This window comes from Palaemon carinicauda, chromosome 1 (genome assembly GCF_036898095.1).
Source record: "Palaemon carinicauda isolate YSFRI2023 chromosome 1, ASM3689809v2, whole genome shotgun sequence".
Taxonomy (NCBI): domain Eukaryota; kingdom Metazoa; phylum Arthropoda; class Malacostraca; order Decapoda; family Palaemonidae; genus Palaemon; species Palaemon carinicauda.
In genome coordinates, this window is record NC_090725.1 from 6,129,660 (window position 1) to 6,149,187 (window position 19,528).

General features: G+C 43.5%; 1 protein-coding gene across 1 annotated transcript in view; it reads left to right on the forward strand.

Annotated features, from left to right (window-relative positions):
• LOC137646248 (uncharacterized) overlaps positions 1–19,528 on the forward strand; it is a 261,911-nt gene that overhangs the window by 39,070 nt on the left and 203,313 nt on the right. The window contains exon 3 of the mRNA XM_068379370.1: positions 6,202–6,369. Coding sequence (XP_068235471.1) covers positions 6,202–6,369 — 168 coding nt within the window. The remainder of the gene's footprint in view (positions 1–6,201; positions 6,370–19,528) is intronic.

The window sequence follows — 19,528 nt, forward strand, 5'->3', positions numbered from 1 at the left end:
CCTTCGGGTTCTCGTCATGTTGATCCTGCAGGTTCTCTTGACCTTAGGAGTCCTTCGGATCTCCGTCGCGCTGGACTTTCGAGTTCACACGACTTGGAACCTTTGGGTTTCACTTACGCTTGAGCCTTCAGGCTCTCGTAACGTTGGTTTCGCTGAACCTTCGGACTCTCGTACCATCAGTCACGCTGACCCTTCGGTGTCTTGTGACAAGGAAACTTCGGTTTCCCCTTGGGCTATCCCTTCGGGGTGTCTCAATACAGGTTTCGCCGAACCTTCGGGCTCTTGTGCCTTTAGTCACGCTGACACTTCGGTGCCTCGTGACAGGGAAACTTCGGTTTCCTGTTGCCCTGATCCTTCGGGGTCTCGCAACTCAGAACTCGCTGAACCTTTGGGTTCTCTTAACCCTCATTTAAGTCTTACTCTTATGACAGAGAGTTTTCGGACTCTCGTCCTGTTTAGTGTTCGCAGTCGCGTGTCCTGCGCTACTCTGAACCTCCGGGTTACCGTAGCTGGGAGTTTCTCTCCTTATCGCGCGACCTCTAGGGGTTCATGCGATCACGCTGAACCTTCTAGCTCTCATGAAACTAGTCACCAAGAATTTTACTCATGATGGAGAGTCTTCGAACTCTCAACGCGTGGAGCGTTAGTGCGTGCGCGACCAGCCCTACGCGTGCAAATAACACTGCGTGCGTGACCATCATCATAAAGAGTTTTACTCTTATCCGCGCAATGAGCACTACAGGCAACCAACACCACGCGTAACCATCTTCATCAAGACTTTTACTCTTATTATTGAGTCTTAGGACTCTCATCGCACGCGCGTAACCATCTCAGTGCGTGCGACCAACTATACGCGCTTGACCATTGTCATCAAGAGTTTTACTCTTATGACAGAGAGTCTCCGGACTCTTGTCGCATGCGTGATCGATGCTACGCGTGTGACCATCGTTATCGAGTTTTACTCTTATGACAAAGAGTCTTCGGACTCTCGTTGCGCGGAGTGTTCATGCGTGCGATGAGCACCACACGCGCGACCAACTCTACGCGCAAGACCGTTGTTATCAAGAGTTTTACTCTTAAGACAGAGAGTACTTAGACTCTCGTCGCGCTGAGTGTTCATGCTCGCACGACCCTCTTGCTGCATGACACCAACTCTATGCGCACGACCATCTTGGTGAACGACACCAACTATACGCGCGTGACCAACTCTGCCAACTTTGTGCGCGTGCGATCAGATCTATGTTGAATCCTCAGGGTTGCGCATCCCACTTCCTGTTTTCCATCGCCTCAGAGACAGCAGACCCTATCCCTAAGGGTAGCCCTGTGCCGCTCTTGCCTGCCGGTAAACCTCCCACAGGCAAGAATGTTCAAAAACCTGCCGAGGTTTTTAAACCCTGAGGGATGCCTGCTGCCTAGGGGTTTCTATCTCCCTACAGGTAACTATGACATAGTTCCTCTGGGTTCTAATCATGCTTCTGGTCTCGTGAAGTTTGCACAACACGATTCCTAAAAATTCATTAGATTCACGATCCCTCAGGGTCGTGAGAAAGGAATTCACAAAATAAATTCAGAACTCCTAGGTTCTTGTCGTGCCGAATCTCTCGGTTCCCGCTTTCCAGAGTTTTTTTCTGAAAACTTTATGGTTAACCTTTCCCCCTCCTACGAGATGGGTCTTCCAGTGAAGTGTGACTTATTACGTCACTCTACACTCCTAGCTGATTACTGTCACATAGGCTAGTTTTGCTACCACCAATCCTTTAGTTTTCGAACGAACCACCATCATCTTTCCTCCACCCTCCCACTTCGAGTGGTTTGGTTAGTAGGCGGCTTGTGATCTTTTCTTGTCATCGAGAAATCCTCAACTGTCGGGACGGAAATTAGCAGGGAATGAAAAATTCTTTACACTCGCTAGCGAGAAAGCGTTCGATGGCAACTCCTTGGGGGTAAGCGGTCGATGGCAATCTGTGTCCAGTCTTGTTGAAGCAAACCCCCACATACGAGACTTCACCCTTTTCGGTAGACTCTCGTTCCTGAAAAGTTTTACAGAACTTCAATGGGTGTTGTTAAAACTTCATAAAGGCCATAAGGCTTCCCAGAGCATGGGCTCTATCCAAGACAAAACTGTGAGGTTATTGTCATAAACTCAGGTTCTACCGTTTGATTGAGTCAACCGCATCTCTTCATTGTACCTCGGGTACAACGACTTACCGTTTTACACGATAGCCCTTTGAGACTTTTTATCCTTATAGGGTTATTGTCTCAAACAATTAGCCCCGAAGGAGCAGTGTTAGCTTACGTTTTAGAACGATAGCAAAAGTGTGGGCAGCTTTTCATTAAGTTTACGAACGTTTCAAACCCCGCCCACATCGAACCAGACATCTTTGTCTGTCTATCAACCCTGGCTAGCCCCTCCCTTAAAGAGGAGGGCAAACCAAAGGAGAAATGATAGCTTCTATAACTGTATACTTTGTTTGAGAACATGTGTGCTCTCATTCAAAAAATTATTACAGCTAGTCAACAATAAAAATTCCTTGGGCAATAATGTTGCGATTCGTTGCACATACATTATTCCCGCAACCGGAATCGTTGCAAAAATTTCCTGGAGGCAGAGATGACGCATGCGCTAGCGCAGATGGGCAAGTACATATGCATGCAAGCAATCTTTCTGCCAATAAGGGCTATATACATCTTGCAATAAGAACTCCGTTCTTTTAAGTTGTATAGCTATATCCCTTACTGAAATCAGGTTATTCAGTTCATTACTTGGCTACTTTCCTGTAACCAGACATACAGCATTTACGTTCTGCCGTCTTATAGGCACTTTTTCTTTTCTTCCGATCGGAAGTCTTAGTCTCCTACAATGACTTTGACCGGAAACTTCTCATAAGCATATCTGTTCCCTAGTAGGGAACATTCAATGCAAATGCTAGTTTACTTATCGGAGGTGGAGAAATATGAACGTTTTTGTCCTAAGGAGGAGGAATCTAAGTGACGACAACTGAGTTCCGGACATGACTTTAAGTCAAGCTATACATGTATGCTTGTCATGCTCACAGTTCGGTGTTACTACTCTGTAGTAGGCTTATGCTTACTACCCATCCAACAGTAGATTGAAAATACGTCTCAATCTCTTCTTGGGGTTGGTTGGATGCGTTTGGTAATTACCGTCTGGTCTCCTGTCCGGAAGGTGATCTCTATGGAGATTCGCTCTTGTGACACAAGCTGTACTGATTAACTGGTTTACCATTTGATATCGGCCTTATTTGGCCAACCCCCACTAGATTGGTGGCAGTTGGAGGGAGGACATGCTCCTCCCCTTCATTGCAAGAACGTGCAAATAGTTGCACGTCTCGACATCACCTTGAGATGTGTTTATTGCTATGCAATCTCCCCCCCCCCTACTGGACGAACCGTGGATGGTGGGTGGCAGACAAGAGTTTCTGTAAAGAGGCCTATCTTGTCTACCCTCTGGATCTGATGCTCTCTTTAATGCATCCTCGTCCGTTGGCCCGATTCAGAAAGGTACTAGCATTCACCTCTCTTAGAGAACCATCCAGCAGTAGGAATCCTTGGATTGACAGAGGACAGCTTGGTGCCCCCATCTGCTCGCATCATCCCTGGTACAGGAATGTGCATGCAGATAATCTGAACAGGATCACTCAGATAGTGGGCTTCTAGTGTCTTTCAATCATCTTGTATCCAACAAAGTCTTAACTTTGTGAGGTCCCCCCGACTATTGGTCATGCTCACAACAGCCCTGAACTTCAGGCTCCCGCTCGACCGTTCTCCAGTCCCGGAACACTAAGCCCTCAAACAAGATGTATTCCAAGATCGGTGGGGCAGCTTAGAGGTGTACGCTTTTTCCCCCATTCGATCTGGTGAGAAAGTCCTCAGCCAAGTCAGGATAAGCAAGATCTTATCAATGACTCCAATAGCTTCACTATGGCATCATGCAGAATAGTCCCCGGACCTTCTGCAGCTCCTGATGGAGTTCCAAGGGATCTTCCTCCACGACACGATCTTCCAAGCAGCCACATGCTAACTCTTTCCAAAGCCTTAGCTTTGCTTTGACTTCACGCCTGGGATGGTCCTACACCTCCTCTCTCAGAGAGGCCTTTCGCAACTAGTTGTGGAAAAGATGTCTAGGCACCTCAGACACTTTTCAGCATTGGTCTTCCAGGCGAAGTGTTCAGTCCTTTGTGACTGATGTTGTGGAAGGGGATTCTTTCCCTTCGATGCCTGTTGGATCTCAACCTCCTCCTGGGAATGCGGTTTGGGTCCTTCAGTCCCTGAAGGCCCCTCTCTATGAACCTTGATGCTAGGCAGAAGATCACTTCCTTACTTGGAAGATGGCCCTTTCTACTCACTTGGGCTTTGACCAAGAGTTGGTGTGTTGTATGATCCTTCTTCTGATGTCTCCTACTGTAGTAGACTGAGAGAAGTAATCTTCAGCTCAAAATCCAAGTGTGTTGTACCCTAGATGCCACCCATTCCGGATAGAAAGTCTTTGTACGGTAACCGAAGACCCTTTCAACTGGGGTTTTACCCAGTGAGGAGTCTGTGATGTTACCTTAAAAGAACGACACCAGCTCCTCCCCTATTGAGTTTGCTATAATCTAGACCCTCCTCCATCCTAGGACCCAGAGCTTCTAACGTCAGTGGTGTTGCTACTTCCCTGGCGTTCAAGAAACTATTCTGTGGCGCAGTTACTGTAAGTGGGCATGTGGAAGCGTTAATCAACCTTTACGGCCCACTACCTGCAAAGACATAACCCACAGGAACATGGTGACCTTTTCCATTGGTCCTGTGGTGGTCACACAACAAATGGTCTAAACACCTCGGGCTCCTTGATGGACAAGTAGCAGAAGGTTGAGGGCTGAGGTTACCCAGGTTAGTCTGGGGTGAATGAGTATGAATGACTGGCTCCTTTCTTCCTTTCACCTTTTTCCCTCTGGGAAAACAGCTCCGCAAGCCTCAGCATAGCTGACCTCATCTCGCTGCAGGTAAGACTCATTTCCCTCTTGCCTCCTAGGTATAAAATAATACTTTCTTACGTCCCCAATACCTTTTTGAGGGAGTGTATTGGGTAAGTCTTAAGAACAATAGGTTTTGTACTCGAGTTCCTATGTTAAAGACAAGCCACACTGTTAGTCCTCACTCACACACAAGCTTCTGCAGGCTGCTATCAGTGTATTACCTCATATCGGCACTTGATTTTAGCAAGGGTAGGGTTCCTTCTACTATCGATCACAGATCAAAATAGAGAGAATGCCGGGTCGTGACCAAGGCCAGTTGATGAGGACTTCCTCTCTCCTAAGAGTAAATCACCCCTATAAATAGTGGAGCGTTTGTATTTATGCCAGTACAAATAACAAATTTGGAAGTAATTTGAATTTTTCCTAGTATGCAAACCTGGAGCTATTTATACAAATTGGCCCGTCACCCTGTCCCCCGAGGTCCTGCCATAAAGCAAAGTGGTTACTCAGTTGAGATGTGTGAGTGAGTGGGGTAGCCAGTCTTCCCCCCCCCCCACCCACTTACTAGCGGATGGGGTAGTTATCCCTCACTAAAATTATCATGGCTTGATTTTCAAGTACCCCAAAAGTATACCCCTATAAATAGCTCGAGGTTTGTATAATAGGAAAGATACAAATTACTTCTAAATTTGTTATATTTCTTTACTGAGTAAGGAATTATGATGAATAGTATTTCAATAATAAAATTTCTCATTTCTATACTCGCCTGATATTTATGTCAATAAATAGATTAATTTTTATTTGAATCCAAAACCTTCAATCTGATCATATATATCTTTTAATACTACATATGTCTTATAATCTGGACCTAACCTCCTTTAGGTAGCTTCTTTCAGGAAACTGATAAATAGATTAATAATAATTAAAATTAAAACCTATCTAATCAGATACAGTACTGTATATCTTTTAATATTAGATATGTCAAAAGATTTAAAAGAATTCAAGAAGGTTTTTGTAATAATTATCTGTAAATTCTTTGCTGATAGATTCAAGTGGAACAGATTGTAAACCAGAACTAGATTGGCGCTGATCCATATTTTGGATAAAGGCTTTATTACCAGATGGGAACTTGAATTACCAGCCTTATTTTGAATTTGGTATAACAAATTATATATTTTTAACTGAGTATGGAATTGTTAGTAAAAATTTTTTTTTAAATTTACAGGTCTTGGCAAAACATTTATTGCTGCTGTTGTTATGTATAATTTCTATCGCTGGTACCCACGCTGCAAAGTAGTTTTTATGGCACCAACCAAGCCGTTAGTAGCTCAGCAAGTAGAAGCATGTTTTAATATTGTTGGAATACCACAAGAAGATATATCTCAAATGACAGGTAAGTTAACCCTTTTACCCCCCGGGGTATTTGGAAATTTCCCACCCTTAACCCCCAGGGGGTTATTTTTTTCCAAGCACATTTTGCAGTATATTTTATTTAAATTGCTCTAACAGCCTTAATTTTTGTTATAGAGAGGTCAGGTTGGTCTCATTCTCTTGGAAAATGCCTGAATTTTCTCAAAAAATTATCAAAAAATATGAAAAACTAATTTTTATAGCATTTTTTTGCAAGGACGTACCGGTACGTCCATGGGGGTAAAGGGATGGCTTTTGTGAAACGTACCAGTACGTCCTTTGGGGGTAAAAGGGTTAACTTGCATTTTCTAAAAGGAAGGACTTTCTTATGTACTGTAATGTGCATTAATCTTCATTAGAATACTGCTCTTATTATATCATTGAGTTTATTTGCTGTACAAACAATTTAATTTAGCTATAAGTAAAAATGTAAATCTCAGGAAAATCTAATACAGTATAAGAATATAAGTACTTATTTTCTATAGTTATTATTTTTGGTTTGGAGAAAATAGTTTTTGATAAGGTATTACAGTAGTTCAGGTTTGTTCACCAAACTGACAAACCTCCCGTTATTTACATATGGATATATCTTTTGGCAAAGCTGGAAGGTAGCCAATTAGACTTTTGGTGCAAGGTGGCAACCCTGCCCATAACTTGGCTAGGGGTAGCTAGTGGTACCAGCCACCTGTATATACAGTAGCTCATGGAGTGATGAACTAGCCCCTTTTTTTTTTTGGCTTGTAGAGAGCAGACGTTTTCTCTCTCTCCTCCTCAAGTTTACCAGACATTGGTAAACATTATTGTTTTGCGCTCATTTTACTATTACTTTCTCTTTTTCAAGTGTGATTGTGCTTGATTGCCGACATCATGCGAACATGCCCTGGTTCTGGAGATCGTGCGGCGTCAATGACCTAAGATGTCAGGATGCCAGATAACTCATAATCAATCAGTCAATCTGGAGATCGTACTTGCGGGACCTTCATGTTGTCAGTAGACACCTACCCACATTCTTTGTGTTCGACATGTAGAGGGCATCCTTGCGAGCAAGACTCTCCTCATGACGAATGTAGGGAGTGGTCTGCCTCCCAGTGGAAGAAGTTTTGGAAGTGCAGGAAGAAGAGGACTAAGTGTGATCGTTCTCTCCCAGAGTCTAACTCGGAGAAGAAACAATCGCGAGTTTTCCTCTTCTTTGCACTCTCTCCCACCTCTATCCAAAGCTCCTTCTCGACCGTCTTCCTCTGGCGAACGACCGAGTAGGAATGCAGTCCCTTTAACTCCTGGGCGATCTCATGGACTTGTGAGTGTTGTTGCTTCCTCTAGAGAAACAACTCCTTCAGCCATGAGATGCCTTTCTCTATTTCAGATGTTTTGCAGGCTTGGCCGTCCTTGGGGATTTCTGCTTCCCCTTCGAAGGAAGCATTTCTTTGTCTCCTTCAATGTGAGACTGAGAGAGATTCTTCACTTGTGGCCAACTTTGCGCTGGGCATTTGCAAGGTTCTAGTTCTCCCTCCGGCCAACCTCCTGCTGACAGCGAACCATCCAACCTTTCGGTGGCTCCATCATCTCATAATTTACAGACCTTTGTTTCTCCCTTTAGGAATGTTGCCAGCTCGCAGGCTAACCCCCTTCCTACTGGTGCTACAAACGATCTTTAGGTGGACGACGTTGCATCTGTTCATCAATCACAGGGAGGAGATTCATCACCTCATCTTCCTCGTCAGTCAGGATGTTGTTCGTGGCAATCCAATGATGAGATCGGAATTTATTCTGACCAACTATCACAGGGGCGAGAATCATTACCTCGTCTTCCGGGTCCGTCTGGATATCGTTCGCGGCAATCCAATGATGGGAACAGAAATGATTCTGTTCAAAGATCGTAGGAACGAGACTCATTACCTCGTCTTCCTGGTCGGTCAAGATGTCGTTCACGACAGTCCGATGTTAAAGTTAAAGATCAAAGGTTATCATGACCTCAACGCTCTTCTTCACGAATGCGTTCTAACCGTAGGACTTCACTCTCACGAGAACGAAGATTATCTCGGGCTCGGCGTTCTTCTTTCCGAAAGTGTCATAATAAAAGTTCAAGATCAAGAGCTATATGCTCATGGTCATGAGATTTATGCTCATGATCACAAGATTTGCGTTTGTGTTCACGAGTTCAATGATCTCAATCTCAAGCTAGACGTTCACGATCTCGTCATTCACGTTCTCGACATTCACGATCATGAGGACAGCTCTCAAGTTCACAAGGGTGACGCTCACTTTCGTAGGATTGTCTACATTCACGTTCATGGGGGCAACGTTCACGATCATGAGGGCGCCGTTCATTTTCAGGAAGACACTTTAGACATTCCCAATGCTCCCGTTCACGAATTAATCGTTCACGTTCTCAAAGGGACGCTCACGTCCATGAGCTGAACGCTCACGATCATGAAAAAAATGCTTAGGTTGAGTTGCAGGACGTTCAAAGTGTTCCTCTTCCAGACAAATTACAACTGTTAAAGGTCATTCCACTGACCAAATCTCTTGTCATGCATCCTAAGTTGGCCCCTGTTCCGTTTGCGGTCTGGGGCTCTCTAGCCAACTGATCGCCAACGCTACTGCTTTCAACAGTGATGAAATGCTCCATAGCGCCTCCAGCCGTTCAGGTTCTGAGACCTTTATCGTCGCCTGCAGCGAGTGTAGTCGTCCTCCAGTTCCTCAGGTTTCCATAGGGCTTCCTGCTTCTTCTTTACCTTTGGTCTCGTGATTTGGAAGTTTCTGTTCGTGAATCGCTCGTGTTTCAGCCCAATTCTGCTCGTGAAAGGATCACGTTTCAGCGCGATTCTTGCGTTTTCTCGGGTGATTCACCCAATTTGATGAGTTTTTCACAAGCTCCTATGGCAAAATCAATTCCTACACCGTTGGTGAAAATTTCCGCTCTGACCACCTCTAGCGGTAGACCAATTCTCTTCCCTGAAGGGTTTAAAGAACTCCAAAATAAGTTTGTGAGTGTTCTTATATCTCCTGACAGACCCCCTAGAATGACTAAGGAATATCTCTATGCCACAGAGACTCTCTCTTAAGATGCCACGGGCATCTGAAAGTCCTCCAATTCACAAACGTTCTCCACCTCCTGGTCTTCCGAAGGAAACTTCGGACTTTTCAAAAAGAGGAAAGCTTCCTTCTTGGTATGATAGTCTGCTATCAGACCTACAAAAGTTCTTTGGGTTGGCTTTCCACCTAAACCTTGTCCTTCTCAAATCAGGGGTACCCCACGTATCCCACTGGAGAGTTTGTTGTCGCTTTTCCCTAACATTGAAGGTCACTTAGACCCAAGGAGAACTTCAGTCCAAAGCAGCATCTCATTAGCGCCAAGTTCTATGTCCAACCACAGCGCTAAGGACAGAGTTTTTCTTCGGTATTAGATCTATGTCTGTAGTGACTTCCGGTAACTCTGGGTAGGAATTTCCACAAACTACTGTATTCTTTGAACAGAGGAAGGAGAAGACAATCTATACTTCTCCTCATGCAGATCTTGTTTAACCCCGCACTAACAGATCTTGGATCCCCCAAAGAAATTCCCACCAAACCTCCTGTCCCTAAGTCTGGTATTTCAAAGGACCCTCAAGCTATTCCTAAAACCTCAACCTTGAATAGGCATTTTCCTCCACCGAAAGAGTCAAAAGGTTAGGGATCCACACAGACAAGAGTTAGAGTCAGGTTCCCGTGAGAGGGGTCCTTCTCATGATACGGTTGACGACTTTGTCCTGCCCCAGGCTTCCATGGACGAATGCTTTGTGGGTAGATGATGATGTGGACAAAGATGAAGAATTTCTCCCAAGAGCGGCTAGTCCCAACTTTCGTTCAGAACAGGAATGAAAGGACTCTGAGGACACCTTTTGGCATGTCTTGGCCTGCGTGAGATCCTTTAGTAGCTTGTCGGATCCTGGTACGACCTCCCAGGAGGGTAAAGAAATGGTCCTTGACCAGATCTTTGGTACTCGTAGGCCTCCTATGACTAGTGCTGCTTTACCCTGGTCGAAGGGCCTGACGGCTGCTAGAAGTAAGGCTATCTCGCAGATAGCTGTAACTTCTCGTTTCCTGAGAGCAGATTCATCTTCCTGGTCTCTCCCACTTCCTTTTATACTTCGAAGGAAGTATTATGCGATTGGGAACGAACCTTATTCGACTCAGACACACTTCCTTGAGAGCTTCCCTCTTTCCATTGGAGCTCCTGAACAAAGAAAGAGGTGCGAAGTATGCCACTCAGGCTGCTTCTTGGCTCAGTCTATGGTTTGGGGCATTAGTACGAATCGTGCGTTTTGAAGATTTATCTAAAGAATCCATGTGGAAGTCCTTGGAATCCTTCCTATTATCGCGAACCCGTACGTTGGAGTTTTTTTGCACCATAATTAGTTTTTGGGGTAGATTATGCCTATTACCTTTCATTTTAAAAAGTGAGACTTGGTGAAAAGACAATTTCAACATCTCGCTAACTTAAGGAAGAAGAAAATTCCCTCTAATAAGAGTTCAGAATTGCAGTTAACGTATTGGTTGTTTCCACAAGCAGGTGTTGAAGGTAGAGATCTCACGTTTGAGAAACTTGACACTCAAAGGTTCTTCTCTCTTCTCTTGGGAGGAAATACAGAAGGCGGCTGATCGTTGGAGAAAATCTTCTAATGACTCCCTCCTTCACAGGGCCATGACATCTCGGTCCTATGGTAGGCCTCTACAACCTACCAGAAGTCAACACAGCTCCTCCAACCCATCTACTTCTAGGTCTTTTGGACCTCTTGTTGTACCCAAACGCCCTTTTCAGTCCAGAGATCAGAGAGGATCCAAACCATCTCGAGGAAAGAAGAGAGCTAGAGGGGGTAGCCAAGGAGGCTAATCCCCCAACCAACCACCAGTGGGAGGATGCCTGCAACTTCTCTGGCTGAGGTGGAAGCATCATGGGGTCGATCCCTGGACTATCGCTGTGATCATTTCAAATTATCGCGTCTCGTTCTTGCAATCTCTCCCTCCTCTGACTAGTAATCCCATTCCATTAATTTCCTATACGAATGGGTCCGTAAAAGGACTAGGGCTTCATGTCGAGGTTCAGACCATGCTGCAGAAAGGTGCTCTTCAAGAAGTTCTCGACTGGTCTCCAGGCTTCGACATCTGATACTTTCTTGTAAAAAAGGTGTCTGGAGGCTGGAAAGCAGTCATAGATCTCTCTCTTCTAAACAAGTTTGTCCGACAAATTCCGTTCAGAATGGAGACGGCAGACACGGTCATTTAGGCAATATGACCAAGAGATTGCATGTGTACATTAGATCTCCAAGATGCTTACTTCCAGATCCCAATCCATCCATCTTCAAGGAAGTATCTCAGGTTTGTACAAGAGAACTTTCATTACCAGGTCAAAGTTCTCTGTTTCGGTCTCTTGACAGCGCCTCAAGTCTTCACCAGGGTGTTCTTCCTGGTGTTGTCTTGGACCCATTCGTCTGCTTCGCTGTCTTGATGACTGGATAGTTCTCGCAGATTTAGGGATGCCCCTTCTCCATCACTGAGACAAGGCAGGGCAGATTACCAGACCCAGGACACAAATTGTTGTCTCTCCCAATGTGTGGAGGCTGCCAGACTCATATGTACATAGTGCTAATTTTGTATTAGGTGCGTCCTATTGTTGGATCCTGTTTTGTCTGGATTTGTATGACTCTGTATGGTTAGGATATCCTTATGATAATGGATTTTGGTTGTGCTATCCTTAGTTAGATCATTAGACTTGTTGGGCGACGTATGGGATAAAAGCCCTGACGGATGAATGCTTGCTTCCAGTATATGTCTGTAGTGAGTTATTTGTGATGCAGTCGCTGACTCTTATAACAACCAACTTGTCAACTATGCTATGGCCCACACCTTTCGGTGTCACTCATTCATGCGAAAACAGGTGGCATTTAGTAGAACTGGTATTTATGCTGGTGCCATTGGGGTGCATTGTTAAATCCCCCAATCTTCTCCTGCAATGAGAGAGAAGAGAAGAGAGAAAAGAGAGAGAGAGAAGAGAGAGAGAAGAGAAGAGAGAAGAGAAGAGAAGAGAAGAGAAGAGAGAAGAGAAGAGAAGAGAAGAGAAGAGAGAAGAGAAGAGAAGAGAAGAGAAGAGAAGAGAAGAGAAGAGAAGAGAAGAGAAGAGAAGAGAAGAGAAGAGAAGAGAAGAGAAGAGAAGAGAAGAGAGAAGAGAAGAGAAGAGAAGAGAAGAGAAGAGAAGAGAGAGAAAAGAGAAGAGAGAGAAAAGAGAAGAGAAGAGAGAGAAAAGAGAAGAGAAGAGAGAGAAAAGAGAAGAGAAGAGAGAGAAAAGAGAAGAGAGAGAAAAGAGAAGAGAGAGAAAAGAGAAGAGAGAGAAAAGAGAAGAGAGAGAGAAGAGAGAGAGAGAAGAGAGAGAGAGAAGAGAAGAGAGGAGAAGAGAAGAGAGAGATAGAGAGAAGAGAAGAGAGAGAGAGAAGAGAAGAGAGGAGAAGAGAAGAGAAGAGAGAGAGAGAGAGAGAGAGAGAGAGAGAGAGAGAGAGAGAGAGAGAGAGAGAGAGAGAGAGAGAGAGAGAGAGAGAGAGAGAGAGAGGGGGGGGGGTTTCCTTAATCTACCCCCAATGCTCTCTTGACACAAGACCAGATAGACTGACCCTGCACTCATCCGTGGCCTTCCCTGTCACAGTTCGTCAGCCGCACATGTACGAGTCATCGGGGTTCTGTTGGAATTTTCAAACCTTCAGCAGGATTACTTATTCTCATTTAGAGTAATTAACTCTGCCGGGGTGTATTTTCGGATATCCCTATTTTCTTGTTTCTTTTGGAGTTTCAAGTTTATTCTTGTTCCTCCTATTCTGTGCAAAAGAATTTTTTCCTGATCTCTTCTCCATTATAAATGTGGATAATTGGCTAATTACCTGGATAATTTATCTATTCCCACCCATACTTCCCTACATCTATGACACAACTAAGTTTTGAATGGGGTGACCAGCCGGTTCAGCCGGCAGTGTAGCCAACTGGGGACAATAGAAGGTAGCAGGATTACCAATGTAGTTAAATATTGGTTGATTTTGGAGATTTAGAGCTAGATAGATTAATGTTAATTTTATTATGAAAATTCCATTTCAGGGTAGAACAATAAGGAAATTAGAATTTATATAGAATTTACAATAAGTAACTTCCTTACTTTATTTGTTCATAAAAAAAAATTTTACTTCAAAAGAAATCTTTTTAGAATTACCATCACGTCATGATATTAAATTGATCAATGATACTTGACTCAATATTTTAATTTTTCATGAAGCACCTTTGTCAAAAAGGAAATGAAATTTCCTTTTACTGGCAGCCAGTTCAGTTAGCTTGTTAATCATTCAAAGCTGTCATTTTTTTTTTTGTGATGATAGCAGTGTTTTTCAAATTAAAAATCAAGGAAATGTAGAGTGGAATATATATGATGTTCTCTACTTATGCTGTGTTTAAAGAGATTTCTTTTTTAAAGAAATTCTAATTATTTTTTAAGAAATGAAAAAAGATAGAGAAAAATATTTCTTTAACCCTTTTACCCCAAAGGACGTACTGGTACTTTTCACAAAAGCCATCCCTTTACCCCCATGGACGTACCGGTACGTCCTTGCAAAAAAATGCTATAAAAATTTTTTTTTCATATTTTTGATAATTTTTTTTGAGAAAATTCAGGCATTTTCCAAGAGAATGAGACCAACCTGACCTCTCTATGACAAAAATTAAGGCTGTTAGAGCAATTAAAAAAAAATATACTGCAAAATGTGCTGGGAAAAAAATAACTCCCTGGGCGTTAAGGGTTGGAAATTTCCAAAGAGCCTGGGGGTAAAAGGTTTAAAAGAAACAAATCTATGTAAGCTTTGAGGTGAGCATAGGTAAAAATAGAATAGGCCAGGTGTTTCTCAGAGTTTTTTATGGGATGCCTAGGGCAAGAGATTAAATACTACAGCTCTCAGGTACAGGGGAAAATATCCAGCAAATTCATGTACAAAATCTACATCAAATAGAATTAGTAGACAAAATATTATGGGAAACACTGAGAAAAGTAAATAAGGGATAAGGCTATTACCCAATAAGAAAGGGTATAATGGACAAAAAAAAATTGTTAATAACAGAAGCAAGAATACAAGATGAAATATATAATAAAATTTTTCTGAATGTGGTCTAATTTTTTTTTTTTTTACTCTGGCTATTTAAAATAAAAAGCTTGTAATTTCCCTCACCAAACCCTGGTATGTATTCACCCCTGTCATAATTTATTTACATGTTTGTATGTTTGAGAGCAACTTTACATAAAAATTACTGTACCTATTTTGACCAAACTTAGTAACATTTTGGATAAAGTACATCAAAATACAAGTAAATAGCAGTATTTTGAAAATAATCACAATGGTAAATAAATGGCAAATATTTTTAGTTTATTTTTTTGTTTATGAACATTATTACGCTAAAACTATTAAACCAATTTAAAAAAACTTAGTGGAAATGTGGGGTATGAATCAAGGACAGGTCCATTACATTTTGAAGAAAATACATCGCAGTACAATTAGTGAGTGGAGTTAATAGGAAAATAAGATTGATCGGTGTAGCGAAGTCATGCTCTCTACTGAATGCTCCTCTAGTTTATTATGCAAGAATGAATAGAATATTAAAGGTATGACAATAGTGAAGGAGTGAAGGAAGCCCTGGGTGATAGGAGGATAGATGTGAGAGAGGCAAGAGAGCGTGCTAGAAATAGGAATGAATGGCAAGCGATTGTGACACAGTTCCGGTAGGCCCTGCTGCTGTCTCCGATGCCTTAGATGACTGCGGAGGTAGCAGCAGTAGGGGATTCAGCATTATGAAGCTTCATATGTGGTGGATAATGTGGGAGGGTGGGCTGAGGCACCCTAACAGTACCAGCCGAACTCGGTTGAGTCCCTTGTTAGGCTGGAGGAACGTAGAGAGTAGAGGTCCCCCCCCCTTTTTTTTGTTTTGTTTCATTTGTTGATGTCGGCTACCCCCCAAAATTGGGGGAAGTGCCTTGGTATATGTATGTATGTATGATGACAATAATTAAAGGAATGGAAATTGAAGGGATAATAGATTAAAATTTAATGTAAAGAGAGGGTAGAGGGAAATCATGTTAAAGTAGAAATTTATTATAACTAAATCATATATAAAATCAAAGTTAACAATAGAACTGAATAGTTAAATTCTAGGTATTTAGGATTTTGAAGATACAATAATATTATTAAATTTGTAAGTATTCTATTTTAGTGTTATAGAAAATTTAAAAGTTTATTTAGGAAAGGATGTAAAAATACTAATTTGTACAATACTTTATTATACTTTCAAGAGACAAGGTAAATTATTTTTGGTGCTCTTAGAACTATTTCATTTGTGTCAAACATGTTCTTTTAAAAGATCTGAATTATTTATACTCATGGTAATCTAGACAAAGCTTTACTACCTTTGATAAAGGTAAGAGCTCTTGATGGTCAAGGGAGTGGCTTTGTGTCTTGATTTGAAGAATCTGCTTCTCTATAAAGTATCTAATATTTTTCAATATTAATCTTACCCGATGATCATGTAGCTGTCAACTCTGTTGCCCGACAGAAATCTACGGTCGGGATACGCCAGCGATCGCTATACAGGTGGGGGTGTACACAACAGCGCCATCTGTGAGCAGGTACTCAAGTACTTCTTGTCAACAAGAACTCAATTTTTCCTCTGTCGTGCCTCCGGCTAGACCTACTTGGATACGCTGTTGATTCTGGAGTTATTGTTCACGATTTGGTGATGTATTTGCTCTAGAGTTTAGCCTTCGCTATTCAGGAAGCTTTATCATTAGCTTAACAAGCTTTTGGAATTAATTTGATTTAATTATGGTGACGAAGAGAGTATGGACTCTCTTTCACTTTTAAATGGCCGACCCTTCCCTTAGACGGAAGTGTTGGTGTCGAAGAGAGTATAGACTCTCTTTCATTTTTTTATGTTTGTTTATATGCGACCTTTCCTAATAGTAGGCGGTCCTTACTTGGAACCGAAGTTAATTAACATTGAGCTCGTCATATCGTTTTTCCTGTTAAGAATTTATGCTATTTTAATTTTAATGTTTTTGAAAGAATTTCTTTGATAAGTCTCGTACTGTTTTCAAAGTTGAACTAACGTTTTGTTTAGTCTCCGCAGTTGTTGACGTTCAGAACGTTCAACTTGCGCTCTATCGTTACGATAGAGAGAGAGTATTTCACGGTTTCACGTTGCAGTAAGAGTAAACCGATTCTAGCGTTTCGTTCATTCTTTCTTAGCTTAAATGGTTTTAATTCTATAAAGGAACTTTTTATTTGGGAAACCTTTCAGTTTTTTTCCTTTAACAAATAATATGTTTTAACGATATATATAATTGGGCTCATCTCTCAGGTTCTAAGTCAAGAGAGAGAGAGAGAGAGAGATAGAGACGGAGGGAGAGAGAGGAGGATAAACGTTTCGTTCAAGCGGGTAACGTTGTTCTCGTTTTTTTTTTTTTTTTTGCTCTTCTCCCTAGTCGATATAGGGGAAGAAGGTAAAACGTTTCTAGAGTTTTATTCTTGTTCCCAGGCTTTATGCGGTGAGAGATTTTAAACGTAGTTTATTTGATCTAGTGTTTAGTCTCTTTTCCAGCCACTGAATTCTTTATCTTTCATTATGTTTTTCTGTTACATTGTAATACTGTTTTCGCAATTACTACCTTTTAATGAAGGATAGGATTGCGTGTTTCAGGTACAAACCACTTAAAGTTTCGAGTTCAGTGAAATAAGTGCAAACAGAAAATCAAAAGTGATAAAGTGATATGCGCAAAGTGTTACAGTGTTGCGTTCGAGGGTTCGTCTGTTCGTGCCAGTTGTTCACCTAGTCCGATACCTCTTACAAGCTCCCAAGCCCAGGGGAGAAGTAATGTCGAAGGACTTATGGGTTCCACAGGCCTTGATCGACGAACAGACGTTTCCCTCTGTGGTTTCGGGTGTATCTACACACGTTGCCGACGTGATCACCCCACCCACACAAAGACGAGAGAGCCCATTTATTCCTCGTCTGCGGAAGAGGTTTCTCGCAGAAACTATGGACCAAATCTTGCAGCTTTTAAGTGCAAGTCGGTCCCTTCCGCGCAAGTCCAACGGCCTAGGTGTAGCCACTGGGTCAGTTCGGACTCGCTGCAGTACGACAACTGCACACCTCCTAAGAGAGGCTAGGTGGTACCGCAACAGGCAGTAACTCCGTCTGTTGCCGCACCAGCTGTTTTAGACCCTCAGTCACAACGGACAGTAGCTCCGTTTGTTGTTGTCTTTCATAGACCCTAGTGGTCCATGCTGCAGACTATACAGTCTCAGCTTGCTCCTTCATGCAGGAGTATCATGCTGGAAGGTTGACAATGCAGCCTGTTAACCTACAACCCGCCGAGGTTGTGCGCTCAGCAGATACTGCGGCTGCCTGCTCCCACCCTCCACCTGTGAGAGCTCCACCACCGATGCGCAGTCCACCCTGCCAGACGCATGTTCTTGCTGCACCATCTGCTAACATGCGTGAGCTACCGCATCAGCAGTGGGAAGGTTCTGTAGAGCTGCCGGGTTCCAGCACTATGCGGCTTTCTCCGCAGCCCATGCAGCATGCTCTGCATACCTTACAGCATGCTCTGCATACCTTACAGCATGCTCTGCATACCTTACAGCATGCTCTGCATACCTTACAGCATGCTCTGCATACCTTACAGCATGCTCTGCATACCTTACAGCATGCTCTGCATACCTTACAGCATGCTCTGCATTCCTTACAGCATGCTCTGCATACCTTACAGCATGCTCTGCATACCTTACAGCATGCTCTGCATACCATACCGCATGCTCCTCAACCCACCGCAGCCCCTCCCACGCACCAGCACTCTGCTTTTGTTGTTGCCAGCTCCCACACTCCGACTGCGGAGAAGGTTGACGATGCACCCGTGGGCCTACACCTCCCACGGTTGTGCGCCCGGCATGGCTTCCTGCTCTCACACTCTTGTTGTGAGAGCTCCTCCACCCATGCACAGTCAACCCTGCCAGATGTATGATGACTCCCACACACAGAGCACTCCGTTGCCGTGCGGGAGCTACCACAAGCTGCCGTGTTTTGACACGGTGTGTCAGCCTCCGCAACACACTGTGGTTACCGCCACTCGCCAGCAGCAAACTAGTCAGGCAGGAGTTGAGGCTTCCCCACACAACTTTGGTTGTTGCCAACTCACAAACTGTCATGCAGTTACATGACGTTGCCTTCTGGTCTGCTACTTATACACCAGTGCTGTATGTCCTCACGCTCCTGTTGTGGTTGACAGTTCAGTTTTTGACAGTTCACAGACTGTCAAGCAGTTTCATAACGTTGCCTTCTGGTCTGCTGCTTTTGCACCAGTGAAACCCTCACTAAGAGAACTTAGCTTTTCTCGGATATGGTTCCTGTAGATGAGAAAGTGCTGTTCTCCCTCCTGATATTCCCTTGAGGACTCTGTCATTTGGAGAGGAGCCTTAAGCTGCTTAGCCTCCTATGGACTTTTATTTAAGCATAACATGCTTCCAGGGAGGGTAAATGGTTCCGCTTCAGTCGCTAACCCCGTCTGTTGCCACACCTGCTCCCATAGACCTTGAGCTTTGTTGCAAGACATGCAGTCCAAGCTTAGTCCTTGATAGAGGATTTTTTTTACGGAGTCAGTGTGTCACTGGGAAGACGTTCAACAACCAGCAGAGGTGACTTGTTGTGACGCAGTGCGGCAACCTCAGCAACCCGATAAGGAGTTGTCTGTACTACCCAGACAGTCTAGACAGTTTCGGGTTGTCGCTGTACTTCCTCGCTTCCCCATGGTTGACAGTTCACAGACTGTGCAGCAGTACCATGATCTTGTGTCCGGCTCCGTCAGACGACTGGCTTTTAAGAGCTCCCACAAGTCGTCGCTGTCTGGAGAATCTCAGATGGACTATGGATCTGACCAAGGAACTGGGCCTCCTGGTCAATTTAGAGAAGTCCCAGCTCGTCCCATCCCAGACCATTGTCTACCTGGGTATGGAGATTCAGAGTCGAGCTTTTCGGGCTTTTCCGTCGGCCCCAAGGATCAACCAAGCCCTAGAATGCATCCAGAGCATGCT